General features: G+C 43.3%; 1 protein-coding gene across 1 annotated transcript in view; it reads left to right on the top strand.

Annotated features, from left to right (window-relative positions):
- Window positions 1–25,933, top strand: part of LOC109916311 (neuronal PAS domain-containing protein 2) — a 131,700-nt gene that overhangs the window by 63,881 nt on the left and 41,886 nt on the right. The window contains exons 9-11 of the mRNA XM_048597984.1: window positions 8,781–8,894; window positions 13,514–13,632; window positions 19,270–19,352. Coding sequence (XP_048453941.1) covers window positions 8,781–8,894; window positions 13,514–13,632; window positions 19,270–19,352 — 316 coding nt within the window. The remainder of the gene's footprint in view (window positions 1–8,780; window positions 8,895–13,513; window positions 13,633–19,269; window positions 19,353–25,933) is intronic.

The following is a 25,933-nucleotide window of genomic DNA, read 5'->3' as shown; positions in this document are numbered from 1 at the left end:
ATAAATCAGACTCCGCAAAGTGCTGATGAGGTGGTTTGATAGACTTGGAAACAGGGTCATATTACTGCTGTCAGGAGCCAAATATAATGGTTTCAGCTTTGTTTAATTTGAGCTGAATGATTTTAAACTCAGCCAGCACTTGGATTTTTTTTACAGGATTGCTTAGCAATAGCTTTGGCATGGTCAAGCGACCACAGGGCCAAAATTGGACGTTTTAAATTGACCCACAGCCGGAGAAATCGGGCCTGACAGAAAATTGGCCAAGTTAAATTCATCAGCTATCAGCTACAGAGAACAGTGGTAACTAAGATCAAAGAGATTACAAATGTTTGGGGAAACTAGCCTGAGGGTTGTGTATTGGAAGTATAGATCAGACTTTTTGACACGTTCACTTCCAACCAGTGCCTTAGAATGTGCACTTTATACCTCCCCTGCATAGCAACAGTGAAGGGTCTAGGTGGAATCCCATTGGATGCTTCGAACCCTGCTCATGACCCCGTTGGCCAAAGGCCATGGAATATTCAGGAAAGTCTGGGGTGAGAGGTATAAAAATGCACCGCTGGAAGCCAGCCCCTTAGCAAAGCTGCACAGCAAGACCCGTGGCTACCAGAGAAGACACAGGAGAAAGTCTACCCTGACCTGAGAAATCCATCTTCATTGAAGACAGCTAGCCCTACCTCAGAGAGAATTCTAATGACCCAGCTCAAACATGTGGATCATGGTAGAAAATATTGTTTCTCCGACAGATAGAGCTAGATAGAGTAAATATTGTGGGAATTGTCACACATGGTGTTTTTACTAAGGAATATTTTGTTAATAAAATTTTGAATTGAACCACAAACCAAATTGTGAGAATTTATCCACCACATCAACAAAAGTGCTTGGGTAAAGTGCTTTCAATACATTAATTGATCAAAGCATCCAAAGCACGGACAACTATGGATTTGACAGATTTGAAGTGGTAGAAATGAGCTTCAATATATTATATATACATTGAACTCAACCCTTTTGTTTTTGTTGATTGTGACAGAAATAGATAACATATAAGTGATGAACAAAGGATACCTTATGTTGTGGAAACATGAAATCACTGACAGTGACTAAGGTTAAGTGGGAGAAGCTGAAGAACATCAGGCCTAATATTCCTTTCCCTGCTGTCAAGGGAACACTCAGTTCTCAGAGGATGGAAAGGAGGAAAGGAAGACAGAGTCCCACTGTGCCTGTTTCCTACCCTGATAGAATCCCAGGGCTTCCACCAAGAAGTGAATTTGGATCCCTACCTACAATCATACTGAAATAAATAAGAGTGGGTGATCCTGTATACCAAGCCTCAGTTTATTATGCTTTGTTATCAGGGTTCCCTTTCTATCTTGACTCACTGAGCAGCTGACATGACACTTATTACTGGACCCACCTCAGACGGCAGCTGTTTGAAGGGTAAAGGCAGCAAGGCCAACAGGACAAAACAAATGAATGGCTAAGTGTGTTTCTTAACCACCCATTTGATTTTCAGACTAGGCATCTGCTGGCTTCTGAGTGCCAGTCATGACCCAATTGGAGCACCATTGTCTTTGAGTCAGCGATTGTGGCTTCAACTTCTACTCCAAATGTTCTAGGTTAACATTTCAGTGTGGGATGAAAGGAGTGCTGCTATGCCAAAGATTTATAACAATTATTGGAACGCATTATTGATAACAGCTTTACATCTTGATTAGCATCTCTATTCTGTGCTTTTCGCACATCCACCTTTTCCTGCAGAACCTAGAATCATATGGCTGGCATTTTCCCTTACTGAGAAATGGTGGAAAGGCAAATAATTGGGTGGGCTGGCATCGGGGAGATGTCCACCCCTTTCCCATTACCTCAGAAATTAATGCCTGGGTGAACGACCAGTGATTGGCCAAATAAGAGCCTCGTCCAGATATCGGCCTGATGCACTTGTGTTCTCAGCAGGCAAGAAACACGGCAGCCCTCTTGATTGATAAAACAGAACAGCCTGACTGCTAGGTTCCAGGGGAGGGCTCCAATCAGAGACATTGATTTTGGTAGGCAAATGGCCATTGAAAGATACCTACCTGCCCTTGCCCCTGACCTGCGACTCCCTTCTCTCCATGATTCCTATCCTGCAATTCCCATCTCTGGAAAGTGTATTACCTTACCCGTTGTTCCAGCAATTCAATGTTGCTATTCAGACAGCAGCCTTGGCCTCTGTGATGGTGCTGCTGCTTGAAGTGGCTGTAGCTCTCTGATTGGCAAAGAGCTGGGTGACTACTTAAATATCTGATAGCCACTTTATTTGGAAGGCTTTCTCATTATTGATTGTGGGAGCATTCCATTCGTAATGGTCCTATCTCTACACTGTTACTTAAAAATGGAAAAACCCAGCCATAGTAGGAGGCTATATGGCCTGTTATGTCTGTTGTGACTTTCTGAGGGCAATACTGTTGACTTTGTTCTCTATGGTCTATGCCCTGGGATGCACACCGAGACAAACATTGAGTGCGCCTGAAGGACCATCAACTCAGTGAAAGATATTCTTTGGTTGGCCCAAAATTATTGCTCTTCCAGTGCTAAGAGTTGATCTCGACCAAGCGTTGCAGAATGGCCCATTTCCATGGCCCAGGACTACATGCTGAGGTACGCACTGAAGCCTAGGGCAGCTGTCACCCTGGCACAGTGGGGAAAGTACACCATCTAGGGTCTTTCTGCCAAAGTACCATGGGAATCCATTCAGTTCTCAGACCCCAACCCCTTGCCTCAAAGGTGTGTAATTAGTGTCCTGCATGGGAATGTCACATTCCAATGTTTGTTTTTCTTGATATGCAAAGACTGTACAGAACTGCTTTCGTACTTGTGTATGTACATAAAGTTTTTTAATGAATGAAGCATATTTTTGCAAGAAAAGACATTAATTCCTGAATGCAGATTACAAAATTCTATCTAAGGTCACCACCAACTGGGTCTGCCCTGGGATCGGTGATTCACCCAACCAAACCTGTGCTGTACCAGGCAGGACAATCTCTGAGAGCCTTGCACTCCTCAGGGATATGATCGCCTACATGCAGCTGGTGGGGTGGACACCTACCTCATCAGCCTGGACCATGAGAAGGTCTTTGACAGGATATTGCACACCTACAAGTGGGACATTCTCTTCAGAATGTAATTGGATCCGACTGCTCTACATCAACATTGTTAGTGCAGTCTCATTCAGTGGTAGGAATCAGACAGCTTCCTGATCAGTTGTGGGGTTAGACAGGGCTTCCCACTCTCTCCTGCCTTGATTGTGTGTTGCATAAAACTTGTTGCTGAGCCCATCAAGAAGGATACAAGCCTGAGAGAGGTGACTATCCCATGCAGCAGAGGGCTGCAGGTCGTAGCCTTTCTGTACAAGGAGGATATCACCATTTTCTACTCATATCTGCTGTTGGAACACAGACTCACAAGCATCTGTGACCAGTTTGAACTGGCCTCAGGAGCCAAGGTAAATTGAGGCAAGAGTGAGGCCATGTTCTATAGGAACTGGGCCAACTGAACCTTTATCCCCTTCACTGTCAGGACAGATTACCTGAAGGTGCTGGCTGTATGGTTCAGAAGGACTGAGGCATGTACCAAAGCTTGGGAGGAGCATATTGCCAAGCTGAGTCAGAAACTGGGCAGATGGGAGCACTGCTCCCTCTCCACTGTGGATAAAAATCTGGCCATCAGGTATGAGGTACTCTTGGTGTTGTTGTACATGGCACAGATCTGGCCTATTCCACAAACCTGCACCTTAGCAGTCACCTGAGTCATCTTCCACTTCATCTGGAGGAAGAGGATGGACTGTGTCCAAAGGGACACCATGTACAAAGCTCTGGATAAGGAGGGGGGTGGGCGAAGAACATACCCAACACTGCCCTCATCCTGAGCTACTTTTGTGTTTGGCTGCATCAAGCTGTGTGTAGACCCTCAGTACACAAACACCAAGTGTCACTACGTACGGAGGTTCTACCTGTCCCCAATTTTGGGAAGGATGGGTCTAGCCTCGTTGCGGCAGGACAGTTCAAGTACTTGGACCATTCCATATTACCTGTCCTTCATGGAGAAATTTACAAAGAAAAACGCCTTTGAACACAAATCAGTCAGGAAGTGGTCAGCACGTAGCATCCTTGAGACCCTGCAGGAAAAGGAGAGGGTGCATCCTGTCAGGTGACTCCCTGAGCAGACTGTCAAAGTTATTCAGCAAAATGGCCTGGTCTCTGCGCGACTGCACAATGCCCTCGAAGTGGCTGTACTGGTGAAGAGACTGTTATTCATCTCCTTCTGGAATGTGCCTTTGTAAAGAAGGTTTTGAGAGAGATGCAGTGGTTTTTGTCAAGGTTCATCCCGAGCAGCTCCATGACACAAAACTCTATGCTCTACAATCTGTTAATATTCGGCCCTTCAATCCTGCTCCACCATTCATCACGATCATGACTGGTCGTCCAACTCGATAGCCTAATCCTGCTTTCTCCCCCAGTCTTTGATCTCATTTGCCCCAAGTGCTATATACAATTGCCTCTTGAATACATTTGTTTTGGCATCAACTACTTCTTGTGGTAATGAATTCCACAGGTTCACCAGTCTTTTGAGTGAAGAAATGTCTCCTCATCTCCATCCTAAATGGTCTACCCTGAATCCTCAGACTGTGACCCTTTTTTTTCAGTGCAAGTGACTGCATCTAGGCTCTAAGGCAAGTGATGCCTCTCCTCTGCTGTTCCCTGGGATACAAACCAAGACAAACATTGACTGCACCTGGAGGACCATCAACTCGGTGAAAGACGCTCTTTGGTCTGCCGGAAACCTGTTGGTTTTCCAGTACAGAGAGTTCACCTTGACTAAGTGTGGCAGACTGACACAGTCCAAAGTCCATGACTATATGTTGACTGACGCATTGAAGCTTGGGGCAACTGTCGCCATGGTGCAGCAGGGAAAGATCACTGTCTAGGGCCTTCTTACCAAAGTACAATGAGTGTCCATTCTGTTATAGGAACTGCCTCATTGCCTCAAAATGTAAATGTTTTCTTCCTGAAGGAGTTAAAAATGCCCTTGTTATTTGCAACTGCATGGTAGCTCTATGGGATGTCAAATTCCAAGGTACTGTTTGGGTTTCTTTATCCTTGTTGAAAAGATTATACAGAATGGAAAACAACCTTTTTGTATGTACTTATAATTTTTTTTATGAATAAAGTATATTTTTGCAATTTAAAAAAAATCACCTAATGACACTCCCTCACCTTCTACCATAGCTCTGTATCCTTTCTTCCTTTTCATTTAATCCAATTTCCTCTTGGATGCTCTTTTGATAATGTCCCTTCAACAATTCCAGATAGTTCATTCCAGATCCTGGCCACTCCCTGCATAAAACATATTTCTCTCATGTCGCCATTGGTGCTTTTGTCACTTACCTTAAATCTGTGTCCTCTTACTCCTTCCAAAAACAGCAACAGTTTCGCTCTATGTATGCACCCCTCATGATTTTGAATAATTCTATCAAATCTCCTCTTAATCTTCAGTTCAAGAATAACAGCCCAATCTAACTACAACAGCAGAAGACCTTCATTCCTGGAACCAATCTTTTCTACACCCACTAAATGCGTTCAAGAAAATTTTCTTTATCAATATGTAAATGTTCCTACTGGAGAAGGAGCAAAACTTAACTTTCTCTTGGGGAATAAGGAAGGGCAAGTAACTGAAGTATTAGTAGGGGAACACTTTGGGACTAGTGATCATAAAACTATTAGTTTTAAAATAGCTATGGAAAAGGATAAGTCTTCCACAAAAGTTAAAGTTCTTAATTGGAGTAAGACAAATTTTAAGGATACGAGACAAGAACTTTCAAAAGTTGATTGGAGTAGAATGTTCGCAGGTAAAATAACAACTGACAAGTGGGAGGCATTCAGAAGTGTGATAACGAGAGTTCAGAGGCATTATGTTCCTGTTAGAGTGAAGGGCAAGCCCGGTAAAATTAGGCAACAGTGGATGAATAACGATATTAAGGTTCCAGTCAAGAATTAAAAAGATTCGTATGTAAGATATAGACAACTGGGATCAATTGAATTCTTGAAGAATATAAAGAATATAGGGGCATCCTTAAAAAAGAAATCAGGAAGGTAAAGAGGGGATATGAGGTAGTCTTGGCAGATAAGGTTAAAGATAATCTAAAATGATTCTACAAATTAATTAAGAGCAAGAGAGAAACTCGAGAGAGAGTAGAACCACTTGAAGATTGACAAGGTCATCTTTGTGTTGAACCTCGAAGTGGGGAGGTGGGAAGATATTAGATCAATATTTCGCATCAGTTTTTACTGTTGAGAAACAAATGAGGATAGAGAACTCAGAGAAATAAATATTGATGTTTTGAAAACAGTTCACATTACAGAAGAGGAAGTGCTAGAGGTCTTAGAAAACATAAAGATAGATAAAGCACCAGGACCTGATCAAGTGTATCCCAGGGTGTTGTGGGAAGTTAGGGAGAAAATTGCAGGACCCCTAACAGAAATATTTGTATCATCTATAAACATTAATGAAGGACTAAAGGGTGGCTAATATTGTGCTATTAAGAAAGGCTCTAAGGAGAAGCCTGGAAACTATAGACGCGTGAGTTTGACATTGGTGGTGGGTAAGTTGTTGGAGGTGATTCTGAAAGATAGGATTTAGATGCATTTGGAGAGGCAAGGATTAGATTAGGGATAGTCAGCACGTTTTGTGCGAGGAAAATCATGTCTCACAAACTTGATTGAGTTTTTTAATGAAGTAATCAAAAAAAGATTTATGAAGGCAGAGCGGTATACATTATTTGCTTGGACTTTAGTAAAGCCTTTGACAAGGGTCTACATGGTAGACTAATTAGTAAAGATAGATCACTTGGGGTTCAGGATGAGCTTGCCAATGGATACAAACTTGGCTTTATGGTAGGAGACAGAGGTTGGTGGTGGAAGGTTGTTTTTCACGCTGGAGGTCTGTGACCAGCGGTGTTTCACAGGGATTAGTACTGGGTCCAATTTTGTTTATCATTTATATAAGTGATTTGAATGAAAATGTAGGATGCATAGTTAGTAAATTGGAAAATGACACCAAAATTGGTGCCATAGTGGACAGTGAAGAAGGTTGTCTGAGATTACAAAGAGATCTTGATTATTTGGATCATGCGCTGAGCAGTGGCAGATTGAGTTTAATTTGGATAAATGTGAGGTATTGCCTTTTGGTAATACAAACAAGGACAGGACCTACACAATTAATGGTAGGGCCCTGGATAGTGTTGTAGAACAGATAGATCTAGGAGTTCAGGTACATAATTCTTTGAAATCTGCATCACAGGTAGACGGGATGATAAAGAAAGCATTTAGCACGCTTGCTTTCATTGCTCTGACTTTTGAGTGTAGGAGTTGGAATGTCATGTTGAGGTTGTACAGGATGTTGTTGAGGCCTCTTCTGGAGTACTATGTGCAGTTCTGGTCACCCTGTTATTCGGAAGGCTATTATTAAACTGGAGTGGGTTCAGAAAAGATTTACCAGGATGTTGCCAGGAATGGAGGGATTGAGATATAAAAATAGACTGGAAAGGCTGGGACTTTGTTCACTGGAGGATAGGAGGTTGAGGGGGTGAGTTTATTGAGGTTTATAAACTCATGAAGGGTGCAGATAAGGTGAATGACAAGGGTCTTTTCTCTAAGGTGAGGCAGTTCAAAACTAGAGGCATATTTTTAAGGTGAGAAGAGGAAAATTTAAAAAGGACATGAGGGACAACTTTTTTTACATAGAGAGTGGTTCACACATGGAATGAACTGCCAGAGGAAAGTGCCAGGTACAGGTGCAGTTACAATGTTTAAAAAATATTTGAATAAATTCATGAATAGGAAAGGTTTGAGGGAATACGGACGAAACGCAGACATATGTGACTAGTTTAGTTTGGGATTGTGGTTGGCATGGAGCAGTTGGACCAAAGGTTGTATGACTCTAATATCTTCACAACCTTCCTGAAGTATGGTGCGCAGAACTGGACCCAGTGCTCCAGGTTGAGACCCAATTAGTATTTTATGAAAGTTTAACAGAGGTTTACCAACATCAGACATCTATATCTGAGGATTTTTCAATTTTGCACTTGAACTCAATTTTTAACAAGTTACAAACAGATTATTCTGAATATTCTGTTTCTTAAATTTGTTCCCTGAAATGCTAGTTTGCTATCGCATGGTACATCCCCAGTTGACCTCTGCTTACCTTGGCAGAACTGCAGTTCAAAGAACCACCAAGCGTGGGACTCCACAATGCCCATTGTAAAGGACACAGACCCTGTCTCAAATCCTGAGGAAGGAGTATTTAGAGAGAGAAGACTTCCAACTATTTATTGCAAAATTGCAAAGACAGCCTCCTAAAATATTGGATGGTGAGAAAAGTCAAAGATCACTAAAGATGTGTTGCCCTTTACTGTAAAGGCAGAATTCCTTGAATAGCCTGGGATCTCCTCTAGGCTTGGCCTTAAACAGTGAATGTGTTTCTTGAAAGTGGTCATAAAGCTCAACTGCCCACTCTTCTCTGTCCAGAATGCATGATACATGGGATACAAAGTTGTTGAAGCTACAGTCTCATAAATTGCAGCTAATTCTGTCTCCCCAGCCTCACACTCCCACCCAACCCCTAAGCTGCCCATATTGTGTCCTGGCTCCCAACAATAATATCAAGACCAAGTGGAAATATCTGGAAAACAACAATATATAATTGCCTACCTTTCATTTAAGCAAGTATGTAATGTTTTTATGTAGCTGAGAACTGCTTTGAATTTTCTTGTCACTTGCTGCGAGGGACATTGGATCCGAAGGAATCTCCTACCTATGAATATCTACGATTTGTGGGAAATTTCCAGTCATATAACAGTGGTGAGTGTTGAAATTTAGTCCAGATCTATTACATGAGACTAAGGGCTTAAAAATTAGTTTGTAAAACATGTATTGTATCTTACATATGAACACACAAATTAGAGAAATAAATCATTTAAAAAGTGGGACTGAAGAAAGAAGGATTAATTCACAATAAGTAAATCACTAAGCCAAGTAAACATTTTTTCACAAATATCCTATTCTAGGAATTATAAGAGTGGACATAGTTAAGTATAACACAAAAGCAAAATCTGAAATACAACAGAAAGTGAGGCAGTATCTGCCGAGAGAGAAATAGAGTCAAGGGCCTCGACATGATTTACTTAAAACTCATTCACTCACGCAATTAAAATTGGTGTTTCAATGTCATGAGTCTTCTGTCAAAAAAGATGACAGATGTAACAAGTTTTGATACAGAGGTCTGTAGATAAGAGGACAGAAGAACAATAGGGAAGATCACTGATCAAGGGAAGGAAGGAGAAGCTAAAAGAGAGATGGCAGTGAAAGGCAGAAAGAAATGATAATGGAACAAGTAAAGCCAAAAAAGATAGGTCTAAATGAAGTGTAAACAGGAATAGCAGATCATCATCAATTCCTGTATGAAAAATTGGGAACTGAAGCTCGTATCACAAGTTGTTGAATTCACTATTGAGTCTGGAAGGGCTTTGAAACGCTTAACTGAATGTGAAGGTACTGTTCCTTCAGCTTCTGTTCAGTTTAATTGAAACAGTACAGTAGACTAAGGGAGAGGTCAGAAGCAGGAAGTGTGGCAAAGAATTGATATGTCAAACATCCAGAACCTCAGGGCCATGCTTCAACTGAATGGAGATGATTCACAAAGTCATCTACATATTGTCTCCCCAGTGTGCAGGACACTGTGTCATGTGCAGTGAATACTGTGTTCTAAATTGAAGACATGAACATATGAATGGACCTTTGATAGTGAGGAGAGAAGAAGTAAAAGAACATGGAATATTGTGTCCAATTTTGATTTCCTTACTTCAAGAAGGATGTGGCGGCACTGGAGGCAGTTCAGAGGAGGTTCACCAGATTGATTCCAGGGATGAAAGGGTTGTCATACAAAGAGAAGTTGAATAGCTTGGGCTTGTACTCAAAGGAGTTCAAAAGAATGAGGTTGGATCTGATTGAGGTATATAAAATACTGAAGGGGGTTGATAAGATGGATGTTTAAACAGATGTTTCCCCCTTGTGGGACAGTCTGAAACAAGTGGTCATTGATATAGAGTGAGAGGAGGTAGATTCAAAACTGACTTGAGGAGAAACTACTTCTCTCAGAGAGTTGTGAATCTGTGGAACTCACTGCCCCAGAGTATAGTGGATGCAGAATCAATCAATAGTTTCAAGAAAGAAATAGTTACGTGTCTAATGAAAAGCAGGAGAAAGGGCTGTGGGGAGCAGGCAGGAAAGTGGATTTGACACCAGAATAAGATCCCTCCGCTTCTTCCTGTCCCGCAGGCCCGACCAGTCCCCCTCCACTGATACCCTCATCTGCTTAGCCGAACTCGTCCTCACACTCAACAACTTCTCTTTCAATTCCTCCCACTTCCTACAGACAAAGGGGGTAGCCATGGGTACCCGCATGGGCCCAAGCTACGCCTGCCTCTTTGTAGGTTACGTGGAACAATCCCTCTTCCGTACCTACACCGGCCCTAAACCCCACCTCTTCCTCCGTTACATTGATGACTGTATCGGCGCCGCCTCGTGCTCCCACGAGGAGCTCGAACAGTTCATACACTTCACTAACACCTTCCACCCCAACCTTAAGTTTACCTGGACCATCTCTAACACCTCTCTCCCCTTCCTGGACCTCTCTGTCTCCATATCGGGCAACCACCTCGAAACCGATATTCATTTCAAGCCCACCGACTCCCACAGCTACCTAGAATACTCCTCCTCCCACCCACCTTCCTGCAAAAATGCTATGCCCTATTCCCAATTCCTTCGCCTCCGCCGCATCTGCTCCCAGGATGAGGCATTCCACTCCCGTACATCTCAGTTGTCCTCGTTTTTCAAGGACCGTAACTTCCCCTCCTCGGTGGTCGAGAACGCCCTCAACTGTGTCTCCCACATCTCCCGCACCTCATCCCTCACACCCCGTCCACGCAATAAGAACCAAAAAAGAATCCCCCTCGTCCTCACGTACCACCCCACCAACCTCCGGATCCAACGCATCATCCTCCGACACTTCCGCCATCTGCAATCCGACCCCACCACCAAAGACATCTTTCCCTCCCCACCCTTATCTGCTTTCCGGAGGGACAACTCTCTCCGTGACTCCCTTGTCCTCTCCACACTCCCCTCCAGCTCCACCACACCCGGCACTTTTCCCTGCAACCGCAGGAACTGCTACACCTGCCCCCATACCTCCTCCCTCACCCCCATCCCAGGCCCCAAGAAAACTTTCCACATCAAGCAGATGTTCACCTGCACATCTGCCAATGTGGTATACTGCATCCGCTGTACCCGGTGTGGCTTCCTCTACATCGGGGAAACCAAGCGGAGACTCGGGGACCGCTTTGCAGAACACCTACGCTCGGTTCGCAATAAACAACTGCACTTCCCAGTCGCGAACCATTTCAACTCCCCCTCCCATTCCTCAGACGACATGTCCATCCTGGGCCTCCTGCAGTGCCACAACGATGCCACCCGAAGGTTGCAGGAACAGCAACTCCTATGATGCTGCTTGGCCTGCTGTGTTCATCCAGCCCTGCACCTTGTTGTCTCGGATTCTCCAGCATCTGCAGTTCCTACTATCTCAGCTATGATCATGTTAAATGGCAGAGTGGGCTCGAAGGGCTAAATTGCCTACTCCCACTCCTAACTCCTAGGTTCCTATGTTGTATCTCTTGCACTTGCAGACTGTCTGGAGTCTGTGTTGCTAGTGGGATATGATCTACACAGGATGGAACTGGTGGTGTCAGGGATATTAGCTGTAAGATACGAGTATGTCAAGTTGTTGCTTGATAGCTCTCCCAGTTTTGGCACAAGACCTAGGTATTAGTAAGGGAGAATGCTGCAGGTCAACTGGGTTGTCATTTCCGGTGCTGAGGTCAATCTGGATGCTCAGCCCAGCATTATCTTTTAACTTTTCTACAGTGAATTGTTTTTTTCTCCAACTTTCCCTCCTTCTATAAAGCTCCTGCTTCTCCTATTTCCTAATACGGATTCATTGGGTGTGTGTTAATGGTGGAGATATGTATCCTACAGCTTTTAGTTCAGAGTACTGTACCTGGCCCTGATTGAGACTTTATGCTTTTCAATATTGCTGTACATGAGTAGTAAGAGATTATGACTGAGCATGTTTAATATTAATATTTGTCTACAATTTCTATGCTAACATAGGAGTATGCAGTGTGGGTGTACTTTGGTTAATAATTTTTAAACAGACAGATATTATGCACTAAGAAAATTTACTAACTTGACCTGGAAAAAATACATGGCTAGGCAGTGTTGTCCCAAATAAAAGATTCTGCCCATTTTGCTGGACTGTACAGAGAAGAACACTTTTAAAGAAATGGAATTCTGTTAAAATTCCACATTCAGAATCCTATAGAGGTGCACATATTTTGGTGTACGTAAACCATGGAAATACTCATTGTCTATCAGAGAGATTGCTGAGAACAGACTTTCAAAACCATTTGATCATGTTCCAAATATCTGTGTCACTGGTAGAAGATTTGAAACGCTGTTTTCAAAAAGAAGCATACAGAGGGAATATTTACATTGCAAGTGGATGCATAGGGTGTAATATTCCAGGCTAGCAGGAGGCAGCCAGAAGGTGGCAGCCACTAGATTTCTGCAGGCTCTGCATCAGTGATGGAGTTGGCCTCAAGCTTCATTTATTTCTGCATGACTGAAAGCATGGACATGGGCAGAACAGGCCCCACCCTGTTGACCCCCTTCTTCTGACTTCAATAGCCTACCTTTCCCTCTGATCCCCACTGCTTGGGGCGCACCCTCCAATAATAATTACCTTTTTCCCTGGGTCACTGCTCTATCTTGGGGCTTTGAGGAGTTGCTGTACCGGCAGCAGCCACCACCATTTCTGTGGCGCTGCTGAGTGCTAGTTTTGCCGGCCTCCAATTTGCGAACAATTGACCTGCTAATTCTGTGGACTTTTAATTCAACCTCAACTCAAAAATAAATTCTGCTTTAAAGAATTAACACATTTAAAAGGATAAAATATCTAGCTGGTGTTAGGAAGGGGATTAAATAACAAAATCCATTTGGAATTAGGAATATATGACCAATTTATAAAGTACTTTTAATTACAGATTCTTTCATTGCCTAATATGCACTATGGTTAATATGGCCAGATGTAATTCAGACTGATGATCATGTGTGTGTGCATCCAAAAATAGCCCCACAGTTTCTTAACAATTAACAGATTATTTGTCAGGTTCATTGACCACTTTTAAAGAAATGGAAATCAGGCAAAATTCCATGTTAAGAATCTGTAGAGATGCATATATTTAGATGTATATAAAGCATGGAAACATTCATATTTAGTCTCTGTATAGATTATGTTAATAGATCGCTTATTACAGACTGGTATTAACCACTGTTTGAAATGTTCTTTTTCTTCTTTCTAATTGTAGTGCCTAGCTCGTCGTGTAACGGTTTTGAAGGTTCTGTTCAAAGGATGCTTCAAACAACAGTAGATGAACAGATGTGTTTTGTAGCAACCGTTCGTCTAGCAGCACCTCAGTTCATAAAGGTTAGTACATATGGACAGTGAAAATTGGCACTGTGGTGTGATCTATATACCAGGAATTCATGCCAGTGCTGCTTTTCTATGGTGGCTCATGCTCAGACACACCTGTCTGACACCTCGATGTCTATTATACAAGTGGTATCAATATATTTGTAGGAGATACTTTTTGAAATCACTTATTAATTAAATTTAAATAGCATGACTTTTTAAATGATTCTTAATTTCTAAAGCTTTTGATTTTTTTTGTAAACTTGTGATATGTAAGTAAAATTCTGAATTTTAGTCTGAATTGTGAACCAAGTAATGGCCTTTGGGTGATTATTAACGTCAATTTGTATTCATACAGTACTTTTAATGTATATGACATCCTCAGTAAGTAATGAGAGAGGAATTGAATGCTGAGCTGGAGACAGTTTAAATAGATTGACGGATAACTTGAATGTAAAGGTTTTTGAAGGATGGGAGATGAGGTAGAGACGTGTACAGGGAGTCAGAGTATTTTAAAGCTAACATAACTTATGTGAACAGAGAGAAAGAGAACTCATTCCTGACGGAGAAACAAAGTAAGGGGAAATGAACGAGTGGCCAGAATTGGAAAAGTAATGGAATGAGAAGTGAGGCTGGTAGAGATAAAATTGAGCAACAGGAGAGTGAAGCACGGGGTGGCACGGAGGCTCAGTGGTTAGCACTGCTGCCTTACAGCACCAGGGGCCTGTGTTCAATTCCAGCCTAAGGTGACCATGTGGAGTTTGCACATTCTCCCTGTGTCTGTTCTTGTTGCCTCCAACAGTCCAAAGATGTACAGGTTAGGTGGATTGGCCAGGCTAAATTGCCCATAGTGTCCAGAAATGTGTAGTCAAGGTGGATTAGCCACGGGGAATGCAGGGTTACAGGGGTAGGGTAGGGTGTTGGGTCCAGGTGGGATGCTCTGCAGAGGGTTGGTGCAGACTCAATGGGCTGAATGGCCTCTTTCCATGCTCTACAGATTTTATGATTCATTGTGTAGGACAGAATCTGGGTTTTGGACCAATTTGAGTTAATGCAGGGTGACAAGGGGAAGCCAGTGATGAGAATACTGGAATAATCAGGCCTTGAGGTGAGAAAAACATGAACGAGATTTTTTTCTGCCTTAGGTACAGATGATGAGATCAGTGGTATTGAAGCAGCTTCTTCCAGCGTTAATTTTCCACATTTTGGATCCAGTGTCAGCCTTAAGTTACTCCCAGGTCTGCTATATCACTGAGCAAACTGAACAGAATGAGGTCGATTTTCATTTTGCGTCATCATGGAAAATTGGTGATAGCAAGTCACAGCTTGGTTTTCATCTCTGCTGGTGTTTATTTCCATTGAAATCATTGAACTATCTGTTTTGGATGTTTTCCCACATAATTATACATGCATTTTCTATAGGGAATGGCATTGGCTAATAGAACATGTCTCTGTGGGACAGAATTTGCTGATCATAATATCTTGTTTAAAATAGTTATAGCTACCAGTGTGTTTGAAGATGGGGAGGTCTCATAAACTATAGCCTACCCACTGCCTTCCCAGCATCCCTCAAACTGTTTCCCATGTTATGGAGGGCAGTGGAGGTGTCAGGCAGGCCAACTGCCCTTGGGACAGTCAAGACCCATAAGTGGCTTCTCAGTGCATCATCCAACCCCACCCACTATTATGGCAGAGGAGGCCTATGACATGCTGGTCATAGTTTTTATTGGGCAAGAGGTGTGCAAGTCCCCAGTGGAGGCACTCCATCCATTTCCCGCTGCCACCCAAAGACCATACCCCCTACTTAACCTTTTCTCAGCCTCTCAAATCCTCCCCCAGCCACCAAATTCTACTCACATTTTACAGAATCACAACAGGAGGCCACTCAGTCCATTGTGCCAGCACCAGCTGTAATATCTAGTCCAGCTCTGTTATCTAGTACCAATCTCCTGCCATTTCCCCATATCCCAGCATACCATTAAAATAAAAAAAAGTCCAATGCCCTTTTGAATGCCTCAGTTGAACCTGTCCCCACCACATTTCCAGGCAGTGCATTCCATGCCCTAACTACTCACTGTGTGAGAAAGGTTTTTTTTCTCAATTCACCCTTGCTTTATTTGCACGTCACTTTAAATCTATGCCTCTTGTTCTTATTTCATTTGGAAGCAGAAACATCTTCACCCTATCTATTCTGTCCAGCTGCTCATGATTTTGAAAACCTCAATCAGATCTCCTCTCAACTTTCTTCTCACCACGGGGAACAGTCCCAACTTCTCCAGTCTATCCTCATAGCTGAAGTTTCTCATACCTGGAACAATTATAATAAATCGCTTCTGCACTCCTTTCCATAATGTGAAGCCCACAACTGAACACAATACTGTATCAGAGGTTTAAGAAGTGTATTGTATAAATTCAACATCTTCTCTTTGCTCTTGTGCTCCATGCCCTTATAAGTAAAGCCGAGAACACTATATGCTTTATTAATTGCTCTCTCCACCTGATTGCCACCTTCAATGATCTGGGCACATACGCACCCAGGTCCCTCTGCTCCTGCATCCCCCGTAGAATTGTACCCCTATTTTATAGAGTTGTTCAATATTCTGCCAACCAAAGTGCAACACTTCACATTTCTCTGCATTGAACATCACCTGCCACTTATCTGCCCATTCCAAGTGGTCTATGTCCCATTTCTAATTGGGGCCTGCCAGCCAGGCCCTGCTGATATCTTTCAGTCCAAACTGATACATGCTTTCAGTCCGAACTCTCTAACTTCCTATCCTTCTTAGGTTGCCTGTCGTTCAGCTGTAGCCACAGCTTAAATCTGGCTCTTCTGCAATCACAGAAGTTCTCTAAGGCAAGACCTCCTCCCGAAATGGAGCAAAGGTCTTGCCTTGAGACAATTAATGTCCCACTGAGCATGCTTCCTGCTTTTACTATGTGAGATCCCAATCAACTATGTAGTCATTTGTTGGGGGAGGGAGAAATGGGAACATAGTGCACTGTAAAATCCAGCCTCAGGTAAAGATTACTGTAAAAGTATTTAACTGGGGGGGTGCTAACTTCAGTGAGCTGAGTAAAATTTGGCCCAAGTAGATTGGTATCAAAAATTGATAGACAGAACAGTAATTAGACAATGGACTTCAAAAAGATGGTCAGGTATACAGTAGGCACATTCCCATGACAAGGAAAGAAAGGTATTCAAGGCTAGTGTCACCAGCTGACTAAACATGTAGGGGATAAAAGTGAGAGAGAAAAGCAGGCTTGTGACCAAAGGAAGGCTTTTATTCACTAGACAACCAAGCTGAATATCGAAACTACAGAGATCCAAAAAAATGTAAATAATAGGAGCAAAGAGAGAATATGAGAATAGATTAGTAAGTGACATAGAGGTAGGACAAAAATCTTTTCTAAGTACATATGTGGTAAAAGGGTAGCCAAAGTAAGAGCAGGGCTGTTTAGGGGCTAGAAGAGGAGATCTGGAGGCAGAGGGCATGTCTGAGATACAAAATGATTACTTTGCAACCATTTTAATACAAAGAATTTTAAAGTCATACATTTTGATGTATTTTTATAGAAAGATGAAATGCAGCAAAATGAACTAAATGCTGTAGTTTTAAACGGACTGGAGGAACAGAGTGAGATCTGGGGGCAAATGTACATGAAACAATGAAAGTACAGGAAGAAAAGTATTTTGAAAAGCAAATGGCATCCTTCACTTTGTTAATAGAGAAATAGAGTACAGAAGCAAAGACTTTTTTCTGTGTTCACTGCTAATGGGCCAAGGGCCAGGATGACACCACATGACCAGCAGTGGCATGCTAGTTTAAGGATGTGTAGACAGTTGCTCTGTAACGCAAGTCGTCTGTTACATAAACCTGTTTGAGATTTTCACATATGAACCTATGCCATCAATCCAATATTAGACAGGTTATTCTGTGTTATGAAAAAATATTACAAGAATATGGCAGTTTAATAAATCTTACAGGCTAGGCCTCAGCTGCAGTATTGTGTTCAGTTCTAGACACAATATTTTTAGAAAGGATGTCCAGAACTTGGAAAGGGTGAAAAAGTGATTTATTAGAATGGTACCAGGCTTTAGGGACTTTCATTAAGTGACAGGACTGGAGAAACTGGGGTTATTCTCCTGAGAGCAGAGAAGGTTAATAGGATATTTGTTTTTAGTTTTGATGGAGTAAGTAAGGAAAAACTGCTTTCAGTGACAAAACAGTTGGTAACTAGAGGACAAAGATTTAAGGTGATTGGTAAAAGAACGAAAGGTGACTCAAAAACTTTTATTTTACGGTCTGAGTTATTGAGACTGTACACTGAACAAATATTCAGTGAATTAGTTGTACTTCCAGGTATAAAATTTAGAGGGAAGAACATAACAAGCTTGCAATACTCTGAATAGGCAGTACAAAGTAGCATAGATCAAATAAAATCTAGAATTTAGAATAATGTTTAAATATGAACACCAAAAAAAGATAAAACAATGGTGTTTAGATGGAGTATATTAGACAAAAATATGGGGAGGATTGAAGTGGATGGTGTGTCATGTGAACAAGTAGATAAGTTGTCTATTCAGGACGTTTAATAACAGAAGGTGGTAGATGTGATGCAGAAGTGAAAAGAAGAATACAGGTAGCCAGAAGTCATTTTTTAAAGATAATGAATGTGTTAACAACAATAAAACTTAAACTGGTAACAAGGAAAAAAACTCCTAAAAGTGTACAATCTTTCTATCCAATTTCCTGTATACCTCAGACACCTGAGCAAAAATTATATGTCTCTGGAAGAAATTAGAGATTTTTGAAATGCGGATGTCTAAATGTATGCTAACAATTCCATATACAGAAAATTAGTCAAATGAAGAAGTATTTGAAAGTGCAACAACAAAAAGAACTTTAAAGAAGTGACATCAGAAAATAAAATGTCAGTATTTCAGACATTTAATCAAATCTGAAAAGCTGCAGAGAGCTTTTTCAGAAGGCAGTGTGAAGAACAGCAGAAAGAGGGATCGACCTAGGTGTAATTGGATGGCAGATGGCACAGAGTGGTTGTTGATAGTCTGCAGTGGATGTGTGAGGATGGAGCAGTACAGACACCATGATAACATATCTCCTGGCAGGAATAGCTACCCGCAGCAGCATAGTTGTTGTGATCTGGGATGTACTGTCTGAAAGACTGAGTAGAAATAAATTCAATAGTAATTTTGAAAATTAAATAGATAAGATATTGAAAGGAAAGATTTTACGGGGCTACAGGAAGAGAGCAAAGGAGTGTGATTAATTGAATACCTCTATCAGATTCCTAGCACAGGCAAAATGGGCAGTCTTTGGTGCAGAATCATTCCACAATTCTACACAGCGGAAAGCTAAGGGATAACTGTTGCCTCTGAATGTGAGAATTTGCTGTTTACTCAACAATGAAACCCTTACTCTTACACATCTAAGCTGAAGCATGATCTAAAATGTCGTCCAATGATATTAGTCAATTATTTACTTTTAAAATTTATTCTGAATATTAAAAAGGAATAGCTTTCTCAATGAACTATATTTAATATTATAGCACATTGATTTACAAAACTCTGAAATGTAACATTAAAAATTCTACCACTGTTAACCATCTTTATAATACTTTATTTCAACACAGGAGATGTGCATAATAGAGGAGCCTTTAGAAGAATTTACCTCTCGACATAGCTTGGAGTGGAAGTTTTTATTTCTAGATCACAGGTTAGTGAGAATTCTTGTCTGATGAATGCAGAACTTAGCAATGTCATGTTGCCAAGTTGGTTTAAGCATAAGAAGTACTTCTGGAAGCAATATGTGTCTCTGGAAGGAAAATTAACTCTTAGTTTCCTTGTACAGGGTGCTTTACTTCCATTTCCATTTTGCTACATCAAATATTAATGTGAATATTGTTACAGTTTTAAAGGAGCAAAGAAACCTGGGAGTTTACCTACACAAATATTTAAATGTGAAAGGACAACTTGATAAGGATGTTGAAAACCATACATATTTCTTGGGCTGACAAATAGAGGCTTTGAGTACAAAATCAAGGAGGTTATGCTGTGTCTGTACAAAGCAGTGGATAGGCCTCAGCAGAGTTAATATGCCCTATTCTATATCCCACATGTCAGGAAAGATGTCAAGGCCTTGAAGAGAGGGCAAAGGTAATTTACCAGAAGGGTACCAGAGATGAGACACCTCAATATGTGGAAAGATAAAGAAAGCTGAGATTTTTTTAACAGCAAAAAAGATTAGTGGGAGATTTATTAGAGGTTTTAATATTGAATATAAGAAGAAATGACTTCCACTGAGGGGAGGGTCTTATTCAAAGGGAAGGGGAGTTCACTGTGTGATAGAGGTGCATTATTACTATTATCATTTGGAAATTTGTATTTTTAAACGAGTGGCAGATAAACTTTAACATCAGTTCTGTGAAGGTGACTTTTTAAAAAGTCAGCAATTCACTTGATAAAGTACGGAAATACATAATTCCTAAGAAAGTGTATGATTTACTAAGTGCCTAGCCAGGTATCTGTGGTAAAAACCTAAAGAACTGTGGATGCTGTAAATCAGAAACAAAACAGAAGTTGCTGGAAAAGCTCAGCAGGTCTGCCAGCATCTGTGAAGAGAAATCAAAGTTAATGTTTCAGGTCCAGTGACCCTTCCTCAGAATTGACGGTAGGTAGGAAAATGTGGGTTTTTATGCAGACGATAAGGTGGGGGGGAAGGGGTGCGGAGTAAACAATAGGTGGGGATACAGCCGAAAGAGAGAGAAGAACTGTTGGACAGTCAAAGGAGTGGATAATGATCTGGCTAGGGGGGTGAATAGCTGTTAATAGGGACTGTTCGTGACTAACAATGGGTAGTGTGTAATGCCAGACTATGTGATAACAAGGCCTTGTTGTGTGGGGTTGGGAGCTAGGACATGGGAGCGTTCAGGCCCTAAAGTGATTGAACTCGATATTGAGTCCAGAGGGCTGCAGAGTCGCCAAGTGGAAAATGAGGTACTGTTCTTCCAGCTTGTGCTGAGGCTTGTGCTGAGCTTCACTAGAGCACTGCAGCAAGCCAGAGACAGAAATGTTGGCTAGGGAAAAGTGTGATGTGTTAAAGTGGCAGGCAGCTGGAAGCTCAGGGTCTTTTCTGCAGCCAGGGTGTCCCAGAGGAAACATTCCCTGCAGAAGGTAGACAAGGGTGGGGAGGGGAATATGTGTCTGGTGCTGGCATCTTACTGGAGGTGGCGGAAATGGTGACTGATGATCTTCTGGAATGTGGATGCTGGTGGGATGGTAGGTAAGGACAAGGGTAACCCTATTGCTGTTGCAAGAGTGTAAAGAGGGGCTGAGGGCGGAAGTGGAGGAGATACATCAGACCCATTTGAGAGCCCTGTGGACCATGGTGCTGGGAATCCTCTTCCCATGTGCTGATGTACCTCTCCCCACCCCACAGACCCCTTCGCCCAGCTCCAACACTCTCCCTCCAGCTGGACCCCTCCCTCTGGTCTTTTACCTGCACTCTATCTGTTCATTGAGAACTGTTGAGGTGACATTGGTCACCTCAATTTCTCTGCCCGCCTCAAGCAATTGAAACTGGACGGATAACCTGGCATTGATCTAGGCACCAGAAAAGACAATGGCATAAACAGCCCTGTTGACCCTGCCAAGTCCTCCTCACTAACATCTGGGGGCTAGTGCCAAATTGGGAGAGCTATCTCATAGACTAGTTAAGCAACAGCCTGACATAGTCATACCCATGGAATCATACCTCACAGACAATGTCCCAGACACCACCATCACCATCCCTAGATATGTCCTGTCTTACCGGCAGGACAGTCCCAGCAGAGGTGACGGCACACTGGTATACAGTCAGGAAGGAGTTGCTTTAGGAGTCCTCAATATTGACTCCAGACCCCATGAAGTCTTGTGGCTTCAGGTTAAACATGGGCAAGGAAATCTCCTGCTGATTACCACAAACCGTCCTCCCTCAGCTGATGAATCAGTACTCCTCATTATTGAAGAACACTTAGAGGAAGCACTGAGGATGGCAAGGGCACAAAATGTACTCTGGGTGGGGGATTTCAATGTTCACCACTAGAGTGAACTCGGTAGCAGTATTACTGATCGAGCTGGTTGGGTCCTAAAGGACATAGCTGCTAGACTGGGTCTGCGGCAGGTGGTGAGGGAACCAACAAGAGGGAAAAACAGACTTGACCTCATCCTTACCAATCTGCCAGCTGCAGATGCATCTGTCCGTGACAGTATCGGTAAGAGTGACCATCGCACAGTCCTTGTGGAGGTGAAGTCACGCCTTCACATTGAGAACAACCTCCATCGTGATGTGTGGCACTATCACTGTGCTAAAAGGGACAGAGTTCGCACAGATCTAGCAACTCAAGACTGGGCATCCATGAGGCACTGTGGGCCATCAACAGCAGCAGAATTGTACTCCAGCACAATCTGTAACCTCTTGTCCAGCATATCCCCCACTCAACCATTAACATCAAGCCAGGAGGTCAACCCTGGTTCAATGGAGAGTGCAGGAGGGCATGCCAGGAACAGCACCAGGCATACCTGAAGATGAGGTATCAACCTGGTGAAACCACCAAACATGACTACTTGCATGCCAAACAGCAAAAGCAGCAAGTGATAGTGCTAAGCGATCCCACAACCAACGGATCAGATCTAAGCTCTGCAGTCCAGCCATATCCAGTCGTGAATGGTGGTGGACAATTAAACAACTCACTGGAGGAGGAGGCTCCACAAATATCCCCATCCTCAATGATGGAAGAGCCCAGCACATCAGTGCAAAAGATAAGGCTGAAGCATTCGCAGCAAACTTCAGCCAGAAGTGCCAAGTGGATGATCCATCTCGGCCTCCTCCAGTGGTCCCCAGCATTACAGATACCAGTCTTCAGCCAATTCAGTTCACTCCATGTGATATCAAGAAACTGTTGGAGAGACACTGGATACTGCAAAGGCTACCGGCCCAACCATCTTCAACTGCTTCATCAATGACCTTCCCTCCATCATAAGGTCAGAAGTGGGGATGTTCACTGATGATTGCACAATGTTCAGCACCATTCGTGACTCCTCAGATGCTGAAGCAGTCCATGTTCACATGCAACAAGATCTGGACATTATCCAGGCTTGAGCTGACAAGTGGCAAATAATATTTGCGCCACACAAATGCCAGGCTATGACCATCACCAATAAGAGACAATCTAACCACCGTCCCTTGACATTCAGTGGTGTTACCATCACTGAATCCTCCACTATCAACATCCTGGGGGTTACCATTGACCAGAAACTTAACTGGACTCACCACATAAACACAGTGGCTACAAGAGGAGGCCAGAAGCTAGAAATACTGCGGCGAGTAACTCACCTCCTGACTCCTCAAAGCCTGTCCACCATCTACAAGGCACAAGTCAAGAGTGTGATGGAATACTTCCCACTTGCCTGGATGACAGCAGCCCCAATAACACTCAAGAAGCTTGACACCATCCAGGACAAAGCAGCCCACTTGATTGGCACTACATCCACAAGTATCCATTCCCTCCACCACCAACGCACACTAGCAGCAATGTGTACTATCTACAAGATGAACTGCAGAAATTCACCAAAGATCCTCAGACAGCACCTTCCAAACCCACAACTACTGCCATCTAGAAGGACAAGGGCATCAGACATATGGGAACACCACCACCTCCAAGTTCCCCTCCAAGTCACTCACCATCCTGACTTGGAAATATACTGCCGTTCATTCACTGTCGCTGGGTCAAAATCCTTCAATTCTCTCCCAAATAGCATTGTGGGGCAACATACAGCAGGAGGACTGCAGTGGTTCAAGAAGGCAGCTCACCACCACCATTTCAAGGGCAACTAGGGATGGGCAAGAAATGCTGGCCAGCCACTGATGCCCACATCCTACAAAATGATAGAGAAAAAAAAATTTCAATGTGTCTCCCTCCAAACTGACTCGACTCCATGCGTTTAGATCCAACCCTGACTTTGTTATTAAGCCTGCCAGTAAGAGTGGTGCTGTTGTAGTCTCGCATACAGACCTCTACATTGCAGAAGCTGAATGCCAGCTCTCACATACCTCCTCCTATCTTCCCCTGGACCATGATCCCACCATGGCACATCAGGCCACTGTATCAACTATGGTCACTGAGCTCATTTCATCTGGTGATCTGCCCCCCACTACTTCCAAGCTGATAGTCCCCCAGCCCTGCACAGCTCGCATCTACCTCCTCCCAAAAATCCACCAACAGGACTGTCCGGGCAGACCCATTGTTTCTGCCTGCTCCTGCCCCACAGAACTCATCTTTTCCTATCTCGACTCGCTCTTTTCTTCTCTGGTCTAGTCCCTGCCCACTTACATCCGTGATTCCACTGATGCTTTAGACCAATTTCAAAATTTCCAGTTTGCAGGTATCAGCCATCTCCTCTTTACCATGGACGTGCAATCCCCCACCAAGAGGGTCTTTGGGCTCTCCGCTTCTTCCTGGAGCAAAGGCCTGAACCGTCCCAACCCAGCACCACCCTCCTCCGTTTGGCCGAGCTCATCCTCACCTTCAACAACTTCTAAAATTAACTCCTCGCATTTTCTTCAGGTAAGAGGGGTGGCCGTGGTACGCACATGGGCCCCAGTTATACCTGTCACTTCAAGGGCTACATGGAACATTCCTTATTCCAGTCCTATTCCGGCCCTCACTCACGACTCTTTCTCCGATATATCGATGATATCATTGGTGCTGCTTCCCTCTCTCGTCTGCAATTGGAAAAGTTCAGCAATTTTGCTTCCAATTTCCATCCCACCCTCACTTTCACCTGGTCTATCTCTGACTCCTCCCTTCCCTTCCTCAATATCAGTTTCGATTTCTGAGGATAAACTGGACACTAATATCCATTATAAACCCACCGACTCTCACAGCTACCTGGACTATACATTTTAGCACCCTGCTACCTCTAAAGAATCCATCCCATTCTCCTAGTTTCTCCTTCACCATCACATATGTTCCGATGAGGTCAACTTTGACAACGGAGCCTCTGAAATGTCCACCACCTTCCTCAACTGAGGATTCCCAGCACCATTGTCGACAGGACCCTCAACCGGGTTTGACCCATCTCCCACACTTCCACCCTCACACCCTCTTTTCCTTTCCGCAACAGCGATAGGGTTCCCCTTGCCCTTACCTACCATCCCACCAGCATCCACATTTCAGAAGATCATCAGGCACCATTTCCGCCACCTCCAGCAGGATTCCACCACAAGACACATATTCCCCTCCCCTCCCTTGTCCGTCTTCAGCAGGGACCGTTCCCTCCGGGACCCCCTGGTCCACTGTTCCTTCACTCCCAACACACCCCACAGCCCCACGGCACTTTCCTCTGCAGTCACCAAACGTATAATGTCTGCCCATTTACCTCGTCCCTCCCCGGTATCCAAGAGCCCAAACATACCTTCCAGGTGAACCAGCACTTTATCTGCACTTCTCACAATCTGGTCTACTGCATTCACTGCTCACAATGTGGTCTCCTCTATATTGGGGAAAAGAAGCATAGACTGAGTGACTGCTTCGCAGAACACCTAAGTTCTGGCTGCAAAAATGACCCTGAGCTTCCAGTTGCCTGCCACTTTAACACACCACCCTGTTCCCTGGCCAGTATCTCTGTCTCAGGCTTGTTGCAGTGCTCCATGAAGCTCAGCACAAGCTGGAAGAGCAACACCTCATTTTCTGCTTAGGAGCCTGTAGCCCTCCAGACTCAATATCAAGTTCAATAATGTTAGGGCCTGAACTTTCCCATGTCCTAGACCCCAACCCCACAACGAGGCCTTGTTATCACATAGTCTGGCATTACACACTACCTATTGTTAATCACTAACAGTCTCCATTAATAGTTATTCACCCTCCTAGCCAGATCATTATCCACTCCTTTGTCTGTCCAACAGTTCTTCTCTCTCTTTGGGCTCTAACCCCACCTATTGTTTCTCCTTACCCCCTCCCCCAACCCTATCATCTGCATAAAAACCAACATTTTCCTACCTACCATCAATTCTGAGGAAGGGTCACTGGACCTGAAACGTTAACTCTGATTTCTCTTCACAGATGCTGGCAGATATCTGTGGTGTTAATTGACAAACTGTGTACACTGCTAAATTTATGATTTACAAAAAAAAATCAGATGATCAGGGATCACTAGTATTGAATCAGAGATAGTAGGAACTGCAGATGCTGGAGAATCCGAGACAACAAGGTGCAGGGCTGGATGAACACAGCAGGCCAAGCAGCATCGTAGGAACAG

The sequence above is a fragment of the Rhincodon typus genome, chromosome 6 (assembly GCF_021869965.1).
Source record: "Rhincodon typus isolate 14 chromosome 6, sRhiTyp1.1, whole genome shotgun sequence".
Lineage (NCBI taxonomy): Eukaryota > Metazoa > Chordata > Chondrichthyes > Orectolobiformes > Rhincodontidae > Rhincodon > Rhincodon typus.
The sequence above is the reverse complement of the archived record's forward strand: the minus strand, read 5'-3'. Positions and strand labels throughout refer to the sequence as shown.